This window comes from Coffea arabica, chromosome 8c, assembly GCF_036785885.1.
Source record: "Coffea arabica cultivar ET-39 chromosome 8c, Coffea Arabica ET-39 HiFi, whole genome shotgun sequence".
In the NCBI taxonomy this organism is placed as follows: Eukaryota; Viridiplantae; Streptophyta; class Magnoliopsida; order Gentianales; family Rubiaceae; genus Coffea; species Coffea arabica.
This window is the reverse complement of record NC_092325.1, coordinates 3,178,707-3,198,052: the sequence shown is the minus strand read 5'-3', so window position 1 is coordinate 3,198,052 and position 19,346 is coordinate 3,178,707. Positions and strand designations below refer to the sequence as shown.

The 19,346-nt window shown below is 35.4% G+C and overlaps 1 protein-coding gene across 1 annotated transcript; it reads left to right on the top strand.

Moving 5' to 3' along the window:
• Positions 1-5,708: 5,708 nt before the first annotated feature.
• LOC113707411 (zinc finger CCCH domain-containing protein 12-like) lies at positions 5,709-18,562 on the top strand. Its single transcript, XM_072062970.1, has 3 exons — positions 5,709-6,271; positions 6,670-7,592; positions 18,005-18,562. The coding sequence occupies exons 2-3, from the start codon at positions 6,809-6,811 to the stop codon at positions 18,274-18,276; spliced, it is 1,056 nt and encodes a 351-aa protein (XP_071919071.1). The 5' UTR covers positions 5,709-6,271; positions 6,670-6,808; the 3' UTR covers positions 18,277-18,562.
• The last annotated feature ends 784 nt before the right edge of the window (positions 18,563-19,346 follow it).

Here is a 19,346-nt window from a genome sequence, read left to right as displayed (position 1 = left end):
ATGGTTGGAATAGTTGATGGCCCTCAAATGTCACTATGGATTAAAAAGAAATGAGAAGACGATTGTTTATTACTGATAGGAAATGGTACACAAGTGTGTTTATAATATTCATAAATATCACAATGAAAAAACTGAACATCAAATCCCTTGAACAAGGGGGGAAACATTATATTTAGTGTAGAAAAAGACACATGACCTAGACGTCTATGATGTAACCAGATGACATCCTTATTGGATGGTGAAGACAATGTGGACAGGGCAGATTTACTAAATTCTGGTTGACTTGATGAGTCCAAGTAATAGAGTCCATCATGTTCCTTAGCTAGTCCAATCCTTTTCTCCGAGCCTTGGTCCTGGATGTCACAACAGGATTCATCAAATATAATAGAGCCAGCTAGATCTTTGGTAAGTTTTTTTACAGAAACCAGATTTGTAGATAATTGAGGAACATGAAGAACATTTTTAAGAATCAATTCTGGAGTAACTTGGACATTTCCAATTCCTGCCACTGTGGTTGTAGTGCCATCTGCAATAACAATCTTTCTATTCCTAAGACAGGGGTTATAGGTTTTGAATTTATTTGAAATATGAGTCATATGGTCCATATCACACAAGTCAAGAATCCAGACATTCTTAAGCTCATTGCCTAAAACACTAAATGCAAAAGAGACTAGAACCTTACCTGAAAGTGGCAATGAACACATACTCTAATTCCTTGGTTGAGAATTGTTAGTTGCTGGTTTGTCAACTATCTCTAACATACTTTTAAGCTTATCAATTTCCTCCATACTAAATCCTCCAAACGCTTGAGTTGGATCTTAAACCGACACATGATCCTGCTTTTGCTGGCCACCTTTCTGCCCCCATTCACGAGTGGGTGGTTTCCCATGTAGTTTCCAGCATTGTTCTATGGTGCGTTGTGGTTTCGTGCGGTATGTGCACCACAACTCCTCGTGATTCTTTTGCCCACTTGTTTGATTGGCCTTGTCCGCAGCAACCTTGTTCAGTATCAACCGCTGAGGTTTGGAACTTAAAAGAGCTGAATTTTCTATTGAAAGTAACTCTAACATAATACTCCTGCAACTTTCTTCTGTATGTACCTGGGATATTGCTTCGGTTAGAAAGGGAAATTCTGGCCTGCCCAGAATTTGAATTCGTACAAGATCGAATTCAGAGTTTAGGCTAGCCAAAAAATCATAAACTCGGTCCCTTTCTATGAACATTTTGATAAACACTGCACATTTGCTACAATTTAAATCAAGTGTCATGTAATAATCCAATTCTTGCCACTGATTTTGCAGAAAATTGGCATACTCCGTCACTGTTTTTGTCCCTTGTTTTGCTCCAGTTGTCTTTGTCTTGATGTTATAGATAAGAGCTGCATCATTAACCTTGGAATATATCTGATGAAGGGCATCCCAAATTTATGAGTATGAATAGCCGCTTCACTGCCGCAGGAATCAGATGAAAGAGCTGCCGCCGGCTGAGGGGAAGAGAGATTGCAGCACTGTGTGAACTGTGTGAGAAGTCTTGGCGGTCGGAGGGGAGGAAGCAAATCAGTAGAAAGCATGGGCTTACGAAAGGGTTTATATAGTTTACTCCTTGAGGCAAAAGATTTAGAGAGAATTACACTTTTAGACCCGAAGTTCGAACACTATACTAAAGTGCTCTCTTAAGTTTCAATCTATACAAATCATGCACTAAATAGTTTTCAATTTTTTCGAGTCAATAAAGTTTTTCTTTCTAATTAACGTGTTAAATACACAAGAAACAATTATGAACTAAATTGTAATTTGTGAGCTCTACAATAACTAAAAATCTAAAGATGAAAGGCAAAAGATAAAATCAAGTCAAGCTATATGTTAGAAATAGGCCCATTAATCCTATCTGAGTCGGGTTTTAACAAATTCAGAGTTGACACATATAGTTAGTATCATTTTCGGACTTTTTGTTGCGAGTTTCAAATTGATAAATGTGAAACTTATATTTGATTCACAAAATATTCGGAATGTAAGGCTAATTGGGGTTTAGCCCAAATTTACTTATTACTCATTAATTTCCTTAATATAATTACTATAAAATATTAGGCTTTAAAACTAATTTAACATCCACGAGGCCATAACATTAAAAAGTATACATGAATCAATAATAGTTCATTAAAAAGTATATAAACCAAGAATTTTTCAATAATAATATATCCTATTAGTTCAAAGTATATGGAAAATAAAACATGATCAACAGTCAATACATTTAAAAAAAAAAACTCATTTTGCTCATGCAAAGATTTGTTATTTTGAATCTTTTGACATAATTTTTTATATTTAATGATTCATATATATATATATATATATATATATATATTAATATATTTTGACACATAACTCATAAATATAAAGTATTAGTGTTATATATATATATATATTATAAAGTATTAGTGTTTATACATATATATATATATATATATATCAAAAATGAATATTTTATACGCGTGCGTGTGTGTGCAAATTAAAGGATCGGAGGTATATCGAATTTGAGTCTACTAAGAACCAAACTCGACTCATATTTAATTTGAGTCTTATATTTAAGTCCAAACTCAGCCTAGCTCAATAAAGATTAGATTCATCCAGCTTTTTCTACAGTCGAGTTCAGACTAATCCAACCCATTGACAATTCCGATCAAAAAATAGATTAACTCCAATGCTATGCAAGGAAAATCAAAAGTATTATCATGGAATAAGAAAAAAACTCCATGTTAAAAAGCAAAGAGATTACCTCGTTGAACACTAGAACAAAAGCGAAAAGGAGCCTTGTTTGGTGGAAGCCTCCTTAACGGGCCATCGGAATGATCTTGAGCCCTCCCGTGTAGCTCTGACTTAAACTGTATTTCAAAGATTTGTTCGTGCAAAGCAGTCCATCGTGGGCCGCGGGTTTGGGAGTAAGGAGAAAGCCAGGCGTAGCCTGGGAATTCCGTTTGCACTTTTGTCGCAACAAAGTAATTTGATTTCCGAACCTAATACTTTATTCTTTGTCTTCTTTTTTAAAACTAAAAACTACAAATGCTTTAAATTATATACACTGTCAGTGTTGAATGAATGGCATATGTGTAAAAATTAAATTTTAAATTCAAATTTTACATATTTGTCATTCATCCAACGCTGATATTGTATAAATTATCAGCGTAGGAAGAATTAATTCTATTTTAAACATCATGATCTTAGATAGACGTATGACAGTTGTCACATGTGATACATATTAAGGTTCTATTTGATAGCTCAATTTAACACTTATATTTAATGAGTTCAAATCTTGATGTCTTCAAATGCATTTGATAACAAAAGATAGAACGTCTTTGTTAACTAAACAGCTCTGAATTAGTTAGACAAAAGTTACTTAAAACAGTAAGTGGCAGTGATAAGTAGTTCATTTATCACAAATACTCTCGAATGTTAAAATTTCAATATTTAACAATTCAATACTTTAATAGGTTCAGATTTTAGATTTTAAACTTTAGTTTTATCAAATGCACCCTAAATTCGTCAAGCTGGAAAATTATTTTAAAAATTGCACATCAATTCTTTTAGGAGTGATTAAATGAAAAAGTTCCTTTTTTAAGTATATCAATGAAAGTGATGTTCTTGATAAATCAATGTGTTAAAAGACACACGTTTATTTTACAAGTGATTACCTCGAAATTTACCCCAAAAACTAAAAAAGAGTCAAGTAAATCAATGCTTAATTGGAAGATGAATCCCTGCGTCTTCTTTCATCTGCCTTCAAATTAAACATCCAATAGAGGCCCCGAGGGTTTGTGCTTAGGAAAGTGCATTTTTAGCAGAAAGATCAATGATACATGTGTGAGATGGATCATATACGTGTCCAAGATGAAATGAGTTTTTCTTCTAACTGAACTCCCAATTGGAAGTCACTGCATTTATAGAGATGGAAGATTCCGAAATCGATTTTTCATGCAGATTACAATTCCAGTCATAAGTTTGGCAAAAAGTGGCCATAGAGCATAAATCTGTGGCCACATAAATCGAAACCAAAAACCCACAAAACTTGCGACAAAATTATCCTCATGATGCGTGGTATAAAAAGAAACTAATAAATCAACAAGAAACTATCAAAAAATCACAAATTAAGGCAAAAGATCCAAAACTTCAAAACCTCGTTCATAAATCTTGGATTCGTAAATCCTTAATATTGTTAGTTAGATTATTATTAAATCCTTAGCTTTGTTCTTGGTATTAAGTCTATGTTTCTTTGTACGTTTCAATCTTCGTGTTCTCTTTTTTTTTTCTGTCCCAGTACCTTGTCAATGTTTAAATGAATCATCTTCGGGTTATTATTTTTCATTTCTTTTTTTCTTGGAAACAAAATGTTTTCCTCAGTTTTCTTTTCCATATTATTTGCAGTTATTAGCAGTTTTTTTTTTTCATATCTTTTCCTGATTTTAGCTGTTACTAATATTTCTTGCTGATTTGCGTTCACTCTAACTAATCTGATGGTGCTAGTTTCAATTTTAAAATTTTTTAAAAAGAAAATACCATTGGTAGTTGAATATTTTATACATATTTTTATGAGAAAATCAATTATGGAAGCAAGAATATACGTTTTTCTTTTCGAGTTGGTGCATTAAGCGAAAATATGCATATGACCGTATGTTGGTTGTATGAGGGCAATTTTGAGTTGTCCCGTAAGTTTTGTGCCGACATCAACAATATCACTAACGCCATTAGAGGGGGGCTTTTGTTGAACCTTTGCTCATTCAAAGGGTTAGACTGTTATTTGGTCAAACCTCATGGTTCGATTGATAATTTGGCCCAACCTCGTGGGAGATAAATGTAATTAAGCCTTCTTTAAATACATAGTTACGTTCAAGTTACATCATCATGTAAATTTGCTAATTTAGACCTAAACGACAATACATGAAGTACATGACCTATCTGGATTGAAAACTGTGAAATGCAATAAATATATTACCTTTTTTTTTTAATGCAATTCACTTGACTTACAAAAAGTGTAGTAGTTGCCCTTACAAATTATATAATGACTAGAATAAATATTTCATACTTTGACATTGAAAAATTTGTTCATATAAAAGAGATTTTGATGTTGTAAAAATTACATGTCACGAATAATCGGGGTGGGCAAAAAAATTTTTTTTTGACTCATTGATAAATCATCCTGATTTACTTTGAAAATTAGGATATCTAATTCATATTTTTCGACCGAAGAAAAGAGGGTTGGATACCATCATATTACAGTAAGATGTTTGACAACCCATGAGTACCTAACCTTCCCACATTTTTTTTTAAATTTATGAATATTGCAATTTGCAATTTGCTCAATGCAATTACAACCCAATTATGGAAGGCTTTGTTTACAAAATTAAGTTGCAAAGGTCATGACCTTATTTATTTTGGAAGAGAATTTTCTCTGTGTCAAATTTTATTGGTTTTGGATGCCTTATTATTATTATTATTATGTATGCTTGTTTCTGATGATGAGATTGTTTTGGATAAAATTTGTGTCATTTTTAGATTAAACACAAGATGAAATTGGTATAAATCATTCCTTGATTTTAAAAAAAAAATTTTTATAAGAGGAGTGGGGTTATATAAGTGATGATCTGACCTTCTCCAAGTGAGGCAAGTAAGGATAAGAAAGTGGATTTCCTAGTAAGTTGGTTAAATGCCTTGTAGCTGGGTGTCCGTTTCGTGTCTATCGCTAATAAACATTGATATACTCGCTCAAAAACACTTCTTATACTATCAATGTAAAAAAGCATTTTTAGAAGATATTTTTGTGCTCTCATTCAAATATTTGGCTGATTAAATTGGATAAGTTGAGTTTGAGGATTCGAAATTTAGATGTGAACTTTCAATCCTCATTTCTTTTCTCTGCTTCTTAAATTCTATTCTTATCTTGCTAGCGGAAAAAGAAAATGTTGAAGTGATCATGATCATCATATAAATATTAAAATGTAATAATTCAAAGGGGCTAGCTTGTAAATTATCGGTTCTATATTGCAACTGTCTACGTAAAAAGAGAGAAAAGTAATTATCCCCAACAACGAGAAAACAGATACGAAAAGAAGAGGCCTTCTTGCTTCTTAGCAGTTAGCTCAGATACAGAATGTTTGCCTCTTCGATTCTTTTGGCTCAGACCCCAAATTCCTCTTCCCGCAGCCACCTCATTCTCCATCACCACTGAGTCCGTCACCAGTAAAGTCAGGATTTCTACTATCATATAAATCAAGGCTTATTAGGTAAAAGAAATCAGTTTAGTTATTGTTTCATAAGAACTAATTCTTTGTTCTTCAATTACTGAGTAGTGTGATAGTTTTCCCTTTGATTTTGCCTTCTTTATTTAATCCTATCATTAGTATTTGGGTTTTTTAATTGTTTGGGGATATTAGTTAGTATTTTTGGCTGTTGTGGGTTTTTTTTGGGGGAGGGGGGGGGGTGACAAATGTGGCAGAAATTCAGAAAAAGTGCAATAAAAAGCTCTCATTTTGATCAGTAGCCTGTACCCTTTTGTAATTAGCAAAATAAAATCAGTTCTTGGAGTTTTACTGGTCTAAATATTGTTCAATCTCTAGCTTTTTCATATTAGTTTCGTGGGCGCTGATAGTATTTTGATAATCTGCCATCGTTTTGTTTCAAGTACCCCGTGAAAGGTATAGTGTTGATGGTGGTTTTGAGGATTTTGCCTTGATGAGCTGTTAAAGTTAGGTTGCTGTACTTTGGGGTTTAAATAACTTGGTTTTGGGAAATAAATTGCTGTTAGTAGCATTTAATTTCTCATGGATTACCATAGAGATAGTGGATTTTCTAGTGGAAATGTTGTGCAAGTACTCTCTGGAAGTTCTGGAAATGGGGTTGCTGGGAACTGGGGTCGAGGGTCAGTTGATCAGGCTGCTTGGGCCACAGAAGATGATTATAGGGTGTGGAATCGGGAAACATCAGTTGAGATAAACTCAAATTCAAATTATGATGGACGGCAATCCCAATCATTTTCCGGAGGTGAACCCCCAAATAAAAAATCCAGAAGTTCCCAAATGGAGGATTTGACGGCTTCGAGTCGATCAAAGGCTATAGGGAAGATGTTCTATAAAACTAAATTATGCTGCAAATTTCGAGCTGGGACTTGTCCGTACGTGACCAATTGTAACTTTGCACACAGTATTGAAGAACTTAGGAAACCACCTCCAAATTGGCAAGAAATTGTGGCTGCTCATGAGGAAGAAAGGGCAGCATCAATGGAGCCGAGGGAAGAATTTCAGATACCATCACTTGTAGGTGGTGCAGAGTCTCAGAGGTCTTACAAAGGGCGACACTGCAAGAAGTTTTATACTGAAGAGGGCTGTCCATATGGTGATAATTGCACATTTCTTCATGATGAGCAGTCGAAAGCTCGAGAAAGTGAGGCAATAAGTTTGGGTCCAGGTATGGGAGGTGGGTATGCTGGTAATCCAACTGGGACAAATTTGAAGCCTTCAAATTGGAAAACAAGGATTTGCAACAAGTGGGAATTGACTGGGTATTGTCCTTTTGGAAGCAAGTGTCATTTTGCTCATGGAGCCGAAGGTATGGTCTATATTCATTTCCGTAATCTATGTTTACCAATTTGGGTTAATCTCAGTAATGAATTATTCATGGTTGCGATGCAGTTATTCTTTGTCCTTCTCTTATGTCCATATATTCCCTATAGGTTTTGGATTTGTGTTAAATAATGCTTTTATAAAATGCTGAAGCAATAATTGGTAAGCTATGTGTCACTTTCGGGGTCAACTAAAATGGTGCATGTGTGATGCACTAAGTAAACCAATTTGTCCACTAGGAGTTCAAGGTCCAACTTTTAACTATTTTAAAGTAGTCAAACTCAAGCAAAAGTGTTGGCTCACTAATTTTGTAACAGATTTGAGGGCAGTTAGAAAACTTAACAAGCCAAGTTTGATGCTTGACTTCAGTTAATCTTTCTACAGCACTTCAAGGTTCCTTTGATAGGAAACTTTCCAGATAGTATTTAGTGGTCCAAGATATGTGCACGGTAGCATTCATTTCTTTGACCATGAAATGGAGGAAAGAGATGTTTCGGGTCTGGGAGTGGTGAAGTATGCAGGAGAGAGTAATAAATTTATTTTGGTTGAATTGGGAAAGGAATTATGATGGTGGATCTTATGTTACATGGACTGTCAATTGACCACGGGGCACCCATATTGCACAATATGACATGATGCAGGTGTCGGTGCCGGATACATAACAATTGTGGTCAAAATAAGATGGGTACTTTGTCTTTGGAAAGAGTTCCAATGGATGCTAACTGGGTTTTTGTTTACCCAATCGATGTTGGTGTCGAGAATGAGAGAATGATGGGAACATGGGTTTTTGTTAGGTGGGTTGTGGTCCTTGCTACTCGGGTTTTAAAAGTGGATGAGATTTCATGAAGGATCAAAGGATCAGCCAGCTGGTGAAGAGTTAAGTTCATCCAGCGGTCTCAACTGACTGTCCGGATGGTGTTCCCGATGAAGAAAATGGAGAACTAAAAAAGAGACAAGAAAGGTTGTGTCCTAGCAAACAATGAGAAAGAAAAGTAAAAACACACAGTTTTGGGAAGCAGAAAGATGTTAGAAAGAACTGACTGTTGGATAAGGATGTGATTGGGTAGAGATAAGAATGATGTGTGCAATCTGGTTAGATCACCTGTTGGTGATGTTTAAAGCGTTAAAGACAATTGTTATTTCAAATGCTATACAAGATTTTTAGTTCTATCATCTTGCTTGTTGAACAAAATGAATTGCACTTGGTCAACTTAAACGTTTGGTAATAAAAGCTAAATAGTTCTCCTGCACAAAACTTTTATTTTAAATGAATTTCAAACAATAAAATCTTTATTATCTTTGATGACTGCTTTTGTGAGCCATATATCATGAAGAAACTCAGAGCTGCATATTTCATCTGACTCTTTGGACGTCTTCCTATTTGGAAAATTAATGAATCTAATGCTGGGAGACATGCCTATATCCAACACGTGTACCAGAGTGTACATGGCATAGGTAGGGTCTGGAAGAAAATGCAGATCAATATCCATTCCATTCGTTCAACACATAATATTGAACTAAAGGTCCAAAAAATGACAAAGCTAGTTTTTTTTTTTTTCTTTTTGTTCTTTAAAGTGCAGACTTTGCTGTGCTTTACAGAATGCATTGCGCTTACAGATGTGAGAAAAGTGTAGTACTTCCATTTTGTGTTTCCGTGCACACATTGTGCACTATCAAGTACTCTCTTATGTCCATTATGTGTTTATGTACTGAGCTGTATCCAGAAGGGAATTGCAAGTTTCCCAAATCCAAGAGCCTGAAGTACTATTTATTTGGAATTGATGGTGCTAAAGAACGGAACTCCCAGGAGCAGTGCGAAGTTGAAAGTCTTAATAATATATGATAAATTATCCAACCCTATTTTACTACAAAAATTGAAATCTTTAAATGTGTTGTCTGGTTGGGTGCCTTTGATATTGCCAAACTGGTGTTTGTCATCTGTTTTGGATAAGTTCAAGCATTGCCCTGGCACAAAGTATAGTTTAGCTGCTGACTTGATATTTCTGGGGAAGGGTGATCTTATGTCTCAGGCATCTGTGTCCTTTGTGCACAGTACAAATGATTTGTCTTATTGTATACGATCAAACCCTCAAAAAAAGTGGTGGAATGACCTTGTGGGGGCAGCCATTTTTGTTTAGTTATACCATTTTTTATGGTAAGTCAAGAGTGTGCATTAATGATGCACAAGCTAGAGTGTTAGAAAGTTTCTTTTTTCTTGTGAACATGGTGGTATCAAGTGGGAAAGGGAATTCTGATTTCATATGGGAATGGGGATGAGTAGAAGTGGCAAAATGGATAAATGGTTGATAAATGGTTTTAGTTAAATGGATAGTGGATTAAATTGATCAAATCCAATTAAAACCATTTAATAAATGGATCTAAATGGATGACATTTAAATGGATAGTGTAAACCATGATCCATCCATTTATCCATTTACTCTCCCAAATCCTAAATTTAAGATCCAAATGTTTTTTTCCAAAAAATATAGATCCCCAAAGTTCTATCCTTAAATCACCTAAAATCTTTTGGTAATAACAAATGCTTGTACTACTACTCTATTTCAGTTCTTCATAAAATTAGTTTAGTTCCAAGAAAATTTAACTGCTGTGGTCAATTTAACCATTCGTCATTGCTTTAAGTATCATTTGTAAAGTAATGAACAATTAAGAACTTGGCTACATTTTTATAACTTTTGAATAAATTGAATACGGCTTTACAGTGAAAAGAAGTTTACGTTTCTAATTTTTTGCACTCCAGTTCAAGAGTGATGTCTTGAATAAAAGTGAAATTCTAATAAGAAATCTTATGTTATTTGACAAGTAAAATATTTTCATCGCATGTGCACGTAGTACCTAAAAATGTATGAAACTCCTTATTATACCATTGATATACAAGCTACCTTATATTACTTAGTAAATTAGGTGTCTTTTTTTTTGAATAGTTGGGTTGGGTGATAAGGGGAAAGGGATTGCAAGTATGAGGATTTGGGAAAAAAAAAAAAAAGGTGTCATTTACATATCTTAACCAATGTTGCGGGGACATTCGTTAGAAAAATTCTTTTTATAAATAAAAGAATTAAAAATAAAAAAATTTTGACACTGCATGATGCATTCTCGTTTTTTCTTTACTTAAGAATATAAATGTTTGCAATCATTACTACATGAGAGTTTAATTAAAAAAACAAGAGTAGAGACTAAAATATAATTTTGAAAAGGATGGAAGAAGTCTAGGAACTAGAAGCAAATAAAATGCAATTAATGTTATTGGCAACTTGGCATGTGAGGAAGTTATGAAGGAAAGAATAGGTGGTCTCACAAAATTAATTTGACATATGAGAAAGTTATGAAGAAAAGAATAGATGGTCCCACAAGATTTTATCTCACATTTTTATAAATGTGTTTTCTATTTTTTAAGTTAAATGGATGTATATGGATAAGATGGATAATCCATTTAAATCCACCAATATAATTGGATTTAAATGGTTATCCATTTAAAACCATTGAATTTATATGGATCATCCAAATCCATTTAAGGTTGGTTTATATGGATGGATTGGTGGATATGAATCCATTTTGCCACTTCTAGGGATGAGCATGAAGAGTTTGAAGGGGAAAAAGCCATAGATTTCCTTAGGTTTAAAAAGCAAGACAGAGCCACGTGCTCAAAAAATAACAAATATTCTTTCCTTGCACTTCCAACTAATTTCCTTTTCCTTTTGAGGCATGTGTGAAAATGTACAACTCACTTGGTCTGCTTAGAGTGTTTGGAAGGAAAACTTCACTGCACAATATAGAAAAGAAAACTATAGATAAACTAGAAAAGAGCACTTAAACACTTGGCCATCCAAGAAATATTGATAATATGTTTATGTAAGTGAGAAAAATGGTATGCATATGTGTTTGGAGAATGAAACAATTTGTATTTCAAGTTTTTGGCTTTAGTTGTGTTGGTGGTGACTGAACATTATGAGAAGAGTCTGTTAGGAAGCCAACCTTTGAAAAAACTTTCAGATGACATGTAGAGTTTATGAAGCTTTGGTGCTGATTCTCCCTTTAGATGAGATGTGAATGATTGTTTTGGATGCTTTTGATAATAAATCCACATCATAGCTAAACTACTAGGAAAATGCTCATAAAGTTACTAGTCCTGCCATTTGAGTATGGCATTCCCAAAATTGTCTCCATTCACCTCAGAGAGATGTCCTTCCAACTCCCATGCAGTTCTCACGTCTCTTGTAAGAGCCACTTTCATTCAACACTGGTTTCTGCCCTTTTACCTCCTTTGCCTGGCACATGAGCAGTCAACATCCATTAGCTTCGTTTTGGGTTGGATCAGTGAAAGCAAGTCAAGCTCACTTTCTCTTCTTCCCTCCACCATTATTTGGAAATAAAGTTGACATGGATTGGATCTCGGTTGTTTTCAGTCATTATTTTCATGTTATGGATACAAAATTATCTGAATGAGTTTCTACAGGCTTCGTTTTCCATGTTGTTTTTAGTTGCTATTAGCGTGATAATTTTAGTGGTCACATGTATATGCTTGGGTTTCTGATTTTAACTTGGATCTGGATCGGAACTTCTTTAATGATGAGTGTTTGGTTTCTTTTATGGTTTACATGAATCACCGTGAAATTAGTAGTGACTTCCCTTCTAGTTTGATTAATTTGTTCTTGTGTAACTAGATGTAATAGGATAAAATTCTGGATCCTTGCTTAGAATATGTATGCTCTTCCTATTGAAATATGTTTTCAGGTATGTGAATATCTTCTGGAGGTAGTTAGCATGTCCACAATTCATGCTGCTTGCATTGTTATTGTTATTTTTTGCTTGCATTGTTATTGTTATTTTTGGCTTGTTCTTGGATGGTTCAACTTTTCTATACTTGTGAAGTAGTTGCACTAGAAGAAATTCTTTGTATATGTAATAGTCCAACAAACTGTGTTCAAGCTTACACTTGAATTCAGTATCAAGTCGTCGATGTTAACTGGTCAAGTTTGATAGTCAATCTCAAACAAAAGGATTAGCTGACTGATTTGTTGAACAAACTCAGGCCTGGTTAGACTACTTGAACAAGCCGAGTCTAAACAAGAGATACCTGACTCAACTAAATCTGTCTGCGGCACTACCGGTTTCCCTTCATAGAAACTCCTTTCTTGGTAAACATTCCAGATAATTTTTAGAATATTTAAAAGTGCACGACATGCACAAAGAAGCAGTTTTTTCTTAATAAAAAAGAGAAAAATAGGAAAGAGAAGTGGAGAAATACTTTTTCTGGTTTGGGGTTGGGAGTGATGAAATACAGAGAATAAAGAAATACATTCTATTTTGGTGGAAATGGGGGGGAATTAGGAAGGTGGTCTTATGTTACATGGACTCGCATTTGACCAAGATCACCCATGTTGACACCATAGGACACAGGTGCGGGTGTGGGCCATGTTCCAGATCTGGTCAAATTAAAATGGGCACTTTGAGTAAGTGCTCCAAGTAAACTTGTATAACCCAACGGGTGTTGATGGTGAGACGAAAGGAGAGAGAAGATGAGAAAGTGGGTTTTTGTTATGTCAGTTCTGGACCTTGCTAAGTGGGTATTGAAGCTGAATGAAATTTCATGGAAGTATCAAAAGCTCAACCATACCTGATACTCGTACTTGAGTCCATGAAGTTCATGAAATTCAGTTAGATTACCTGTTGCTGATGTTTTAAGCATCGCAAACATTAGTGGTTTTAAAAACTATACAACTTTTAGTTCTGTTAGTTGGTTGCCTGTCATACAAAATGGATAGCTCCTGGTCAACTTAATTTTGTCTTATACTAGCTAAAGTCCTCCGGACAAAGCATTATTGTAGTTAACTTTTCTGTTTTTGAACACTACATGCTTGTTAATCATTTGATGATTTATCTGCGAGAGTCTATGTTCTTAATATAGCAAACAGGGCTAATTAATCATATTAAGTAGCATATCCCCATCCCGCTAAGGTACACAGACTTGGTTACGGGTGTAGGGTATAGGTATGGGTACGTCTCTTGGTGTTAAATTGGTTTAACTCTAAAAACCAGGATACATGACTCTGTTAAAGACTTGGACACCAGTATGCGGATGCAGCACTCAATATAGTCAATTTATGAGTATTGAGCAATTGTGGCATTTGGTAGTCAACAAGATCAAAGAAAAAGGATATAAAGTGTAACATGGATTAAGTTTTGCTTTCATCAACGACAGACCTTGTGTTTTTATTAAAAATCTTTTTAAGGCTCATTGAGATTTAGTTAGCGATGGTCATTTAGCAGAGTAAATAGCTAAGTAAAAAAAGAGTTATTTTACGGATTATTTCATGTCATGTGTCTTCAACGCTTGGAAGCATGCTTAAGGACAATCAAATCTACAGGTTGGGTTAGAATGATTAAAGTTTTGAAATTGGGATTGGTTGTTAGTGGTATACAGTAATTAGTTCTTTAGATGAGCTGGAGTATTGTAAAGTGTTAAAATCACCCATAACTGATTGGTATCTGGTAACCATGCAATTGCAACTGGAACAAAACTATGGGTATATTAATTTATCTAATGAATGCATCTGTAACAACTAAAGGACCACCAATAGGTTACTTTACACAAACTTCTGCTTTTCTCCATCATTTGCTCCATCCAACTGTTACTGTGAGGCTCATCTCTTCATCTCCCTAAATTTAAAATAATCCTCTCCATCTTGTCCCTCAAAATTCTCCATCTCTCACTGTAGCATTTCATCACCTCTCATCAATTGAATCCTCCAAAATCCCCTAGTGGTGCTTGTGCATTGATGCAACCAATTTGCATAACCAGATTCACCACTGTTGCCATTTTCCTATTGGCAATGCATTTGTGTTTGAACCTTCCCCTATCCTCTTCCAATCTAAAGAACCACTTGTAGATTAAGTTCTTCTCCTCCACCGTCAACAACAGTGTGAATGAATTTCAGTTGTAGATGCCGCCACATCTCTAGCATAGTCAATGCACCCAAATTTTCTTATTTGTCTCAGGCACGTATCCTGCACTCACACCACAGTTTTGTCATGTAGCGTCGACACAGGTGCGCTAGTGCTGAAAGGAGAATTCATATAATACTGCCATTACCCGTAACCAACTCATTGGCTGTGTCCCTGTGTCATGATTTTGGAATACTAATGGATCTGACTTTTAGACATGCTACTGTATCCTGCATTCATACCAATTCACTGGTTCAAAAAATCCTATTCAATCAAAGGTCCAATAAGAAGAACAAAACTAGTTTTCTGCTCTTTCTCTTCTTCCTTCTAAGTGAGGAATTTGCTGCACTTTACTCACATGCATTGCACTTCACACATGAGAAAAGTACAGTACTTGCATTTTGTGCTTCTGCATGCACGTCGTGCAGTTTTAAGTACGCTGCTTAGTCCATCCTGTGTATTTGTGCTTAGCTTTATTAAGAAGGGAATTGCAATAGAACAACCTGTAGTTCTATCAACTGGCAATTGATGGAACCAAGGAAATGAAAGCTGCTGTTCTGAGGAATAGCATATAGGATTCTTTGGGGAATCTTAATAACATTTGAGAAATTATTGCGTCCTGATTCACTGCAGATGTGGAAAGCTTCAATAACATGTTGTCTGCTTGGGTCCCTTTGGATATTGTGGAACAGGTGTTTGGTGTCTATTTTGTAAGTAATACCAACATTATGCTACATAAAGTTAACTGACTTGGCATTTCTGAGTAAGTATGATGCTTAGTGTCTTAGGCATTACCTTCAGAACCTTATATGAGTACCAAGGTACGTGTTTCAAGGAAGAGGCACTTGCTTTATAAAGAAGATTTGGTACAGAAGCCATGGATAAAGTCGGCTTAGTTATGATATTTCTTGTCTTATTTTTGTTTTCAAGAATTTGCATCTAGAGAATCTTTAATGAATGACAAAAGTAGAGTTTTTGATTTTGAAACTTTCCTAAACACCAGGAGAAAGAAAAAGATATAAGAAAATATCAAAAGCTAATTATATTGTGCTAGAACTGAAAATATTTTGAGAAAAAGAAGGCTGATAAAGGCTTGTTTTGGAGAACTAACAAATGTAATTGGCAATCATGAGGTACGTGGTTGCAGGTGGAAAATGACTACTGATACCCAATGTGATGTTTTATTGACCAAAGGGCTTTCTGCTTTTTTTGCTTCTTTCTTTAAGTAGGAAGTCTGCTTTATTAAATGCAATTGCACTTCACATCTGAGAAAAACATAAGACTGCATTTTGTGCTTCAGAGTCGTGCATCTTATGTATCCTGACATCTGAGCCATCATGCATTTAGCATACTGGAGTCGTAGCAGGAAGAGAATTGCAAGATTCTGTAATTCAACACCATGAAGAATTTGGAATTGATGGCGCTAAGGAACCAACAGCTATTCCCTGGACTACAGAAAAGGAGGCTTGGAAAGTCTTAATATGTAAAAAATGATCCATTTCTTTTCCATTGGAGATGTGTAAAGCATCAAACAGGTTGTCTTGTTGGCTGGCTTAGGGTATTGTAGAACTGGTTTTTGTTGTCTATTCTTGTAAGAATTTAAACATTACACTGGTGTAATGTTAAGGTTAACTGACTTGGTATTTCCGTATAAGTGTGATACCTCGCGTCTTAGGCATTGCCTTCAGACCCTTATACTACAGTACCAAGGCATGGTTCATGGAAGAGGCTTGCTTTACAAAGATCTGGTAGAGTGGCCCCAAATGACTTCTGCTTAGAATAAATATTTCCCATCCTAGTTTTATGTTGGTTTAAATAGCACTTACAGATTCTTTAAGCAAAGGAAAAAAGTATTTTAGAATTAGAACTTCACTAAATACCACAAGAAATAAAACACACTAGACAAGAAACAAATTAATATGTATTTTGGGAATGTAATTGCAGATGAAGCTGTTTTGGAGAATGAACAGATTTTGGTCTTGCCTGGTTCTCGCATTTGATTAGGTAGAGAAACAAGCAACCTCAAGGGCAGGAATCTGATAAAATTGAGATCTTATGGTCGATGGTTGTTTACCCATCAATAGATACCAGTGCTTTTTCTTATAGATTATCTATGCATTCTATTGTCTTAATCTCAAGTTCTGAGGCTTGGTCTCTAGCTCTCCTGTATATAATTTAGTTTTGTTTGTTTTCTTCTAGATTTCTATTGTCAGCATGCCATTGAGATCTTATGGTCAATGGTTGTTTTCCCATCAAAAGAAATCTGGTAGATTTCTTTTGAGTATAAATGACAAAAAATCATCTGTGACTGGGCAAATGGTATGACTTTATGAGCAAGGAGGAGGATCAAGAAAGCAAGTGGTATTCAATGCTTGATAAACTAAGAGAGCACAAAGTGTTCAAAATTTCAAGATGTCCTTGTATGTTTTTGTTTACTTTTGCTTTTATCCTTCTTGATTGAGTGCTGCTTTTGGTGCGCTTTACGTAATATATGGTGCATTGCATGTGAATAACCAGAGCGCTTGCATGTTGTGCTTAAATGCACTCATTTTGAACTACAGTGTTTGAATTTAAAGGTTATGACAGCCTAAGGTAAAGAAAAAGATGTAAGAGTACGAATGAGCTAATTTATATATGCAACTGATACTGAGTTAGCATTGGAGGCAAGGAAGATCCAGTTGAGAAATTATAGCAAATGAACAATTATTGCATCTCATGGTGCTGGCTTTACATTATTTGGAGAGGAGTGGAACAAGGACAAGAATTTGTTATGGAATCAAGATTTGAGAAACTTCAAACATTATATGAAGTGTCTTGATGGTATTAATGCAACTTGAGAGAGATGACCTTTTTCGTGGATTTCTGTGAGCTCTATATGCTAATTTGGCCCTCCACCCTTTCATGAAGTGCTGGGGTAGTGTTGGTTGAGCATTCAAGCTGTTGATTGAAAATTGTCAGGGGCGAATGCGGACAGCTGTGATCTTGAAATGATTGCAAACCATGCGATTGCTTTCTATTACTAAAATTTCCTATAGTCATTACTTGGTCAAAATGTCATCCTGTTCATAGTTTTCCCGTCCGCTGTTATTGGTTTTAAGAACTGAGCTTGTTTAGTTTGTATCTGGCGCAAGCCTGATCAATACGTGATATGTTAAATGACATCTCCTGTTGAATGTATAGTGGTTAGAGAAGGTATTTTTTGTCCTTCTTGCATTGACTGGTTGCCCTACATTTATATATATATAGATGTGTCTTATATATATATATAGATATATATATGTGTGTGTCTTATTTAGTTTCCACATGTAGTTGGTCCCTTTAGGTATGCAGGTTGCACATCTCCCTCTGCTTGTAAAATGACTTGGTGATTTCTACCTGGGAAGAAATGACATTTGTTTTGTACACCGTAACTTGAATTTTAATATCCTTTGACAGAGCTGCATCAGTTTGGTGGGGGGCCTGTAGAATCAGAAGTGCCTACAACACCCTCGGACACAAAGCAAGTAGCAGTGCCTTCAAAAGTTGTGGCTGATGCTGTTGTTGGATCTGTAACTCCTGTACCTCATTCAGATAGTTATCATGTTGGAGTTCCAGCTCAAAAGTTGTCTAATGTGATACAGAAGACTGGGCAGAAACCCCATCTAAAGTGGAAGGGTCCAGACAAAATCAGTAAAATATATGGCGACTGGATTGATGATCTCGAGTAGCTGGTAGATTTTGTCAAATGCCCTGGAGAGGCTGGATATACCTTGAGCGTTAGGTTTGTGCTGGAAGCTTGAACTTGAGCCATTGTGTGATGGTTGTAGGGTACCGCAAGCCAAGCTTTTTCCTGAAAGTTCTTGTGTTGTGGCTTCAGTTATGAATAAGCTGCGTTTTGGTTTGTTCCTTTGGTCAGCTTATAAGCTTTTTGGTTGAGCATGTATTCTAGCATGCAGTAGCTGTAACTTTAGTTGAAAGCACGCTTGTTTGTCAAATGTGTTCCTTTTGCTTTTCTGCTTTGCTGTCTCCATAACAAATCAAAAACTGCTTGCCTCTCCCCACCCTCCGCCCAAGAAAGCGCAAAATGCTAGAACCATGAACCAATCAGAATCCGTGATTTTTGAGTTTATCACGTATGGAAACCATCTCTTTAGCATGCCTTCCAACATACCATCCCTAGTTGATTCACAACATGCAAGCTCAGTGGCTAAATCCCTCCTTGAGCTATAGGTGGAGGTTCAAATTTCACCTGCAGTGAAAAAAAATTCAAGGGTGGTGCCAAATCACCCTTTTGATCTAGTCAGTTTTGTATACCTGTTAGTCTCTAACACAAATCTCTTTAGGACTAACACAAATCTCTTTAGGTTCCCCTTCTCTGTAGACTAGAATAGAATAGGTTATACAATTATTATCGTTGCTCGAAAAAAAAGGTTGATTCACAACGTGTAAAGGGAAGCTGTTAATTTTGATTTAGCATGTTACAATTCTTGTCTCGCATTGGTGAAAGCAATCAATGAAGTCAACTCTATGCTGCCATTCTTAGATTTTAAACGCTCAAGTTTCGCGTAAACAACTCTTGCCAGAAGGGAGAAGTTGAGTTCAGTTTTACCGTTGCATCCTTGAAAGAAGTTTTGATGCAACATTGCTGTCTTTCCTATGAAATCCTCTCTCCCTTGATGGCAAATATCTTTAATTCTTCTAGAAGTAAATTGGCAATGTGAAGATATGTCGAGTTTATTACCAAAATAACTCTTCTTCTAGAATATATACTCAAAGTAACTTAATTTTAAAACTTATT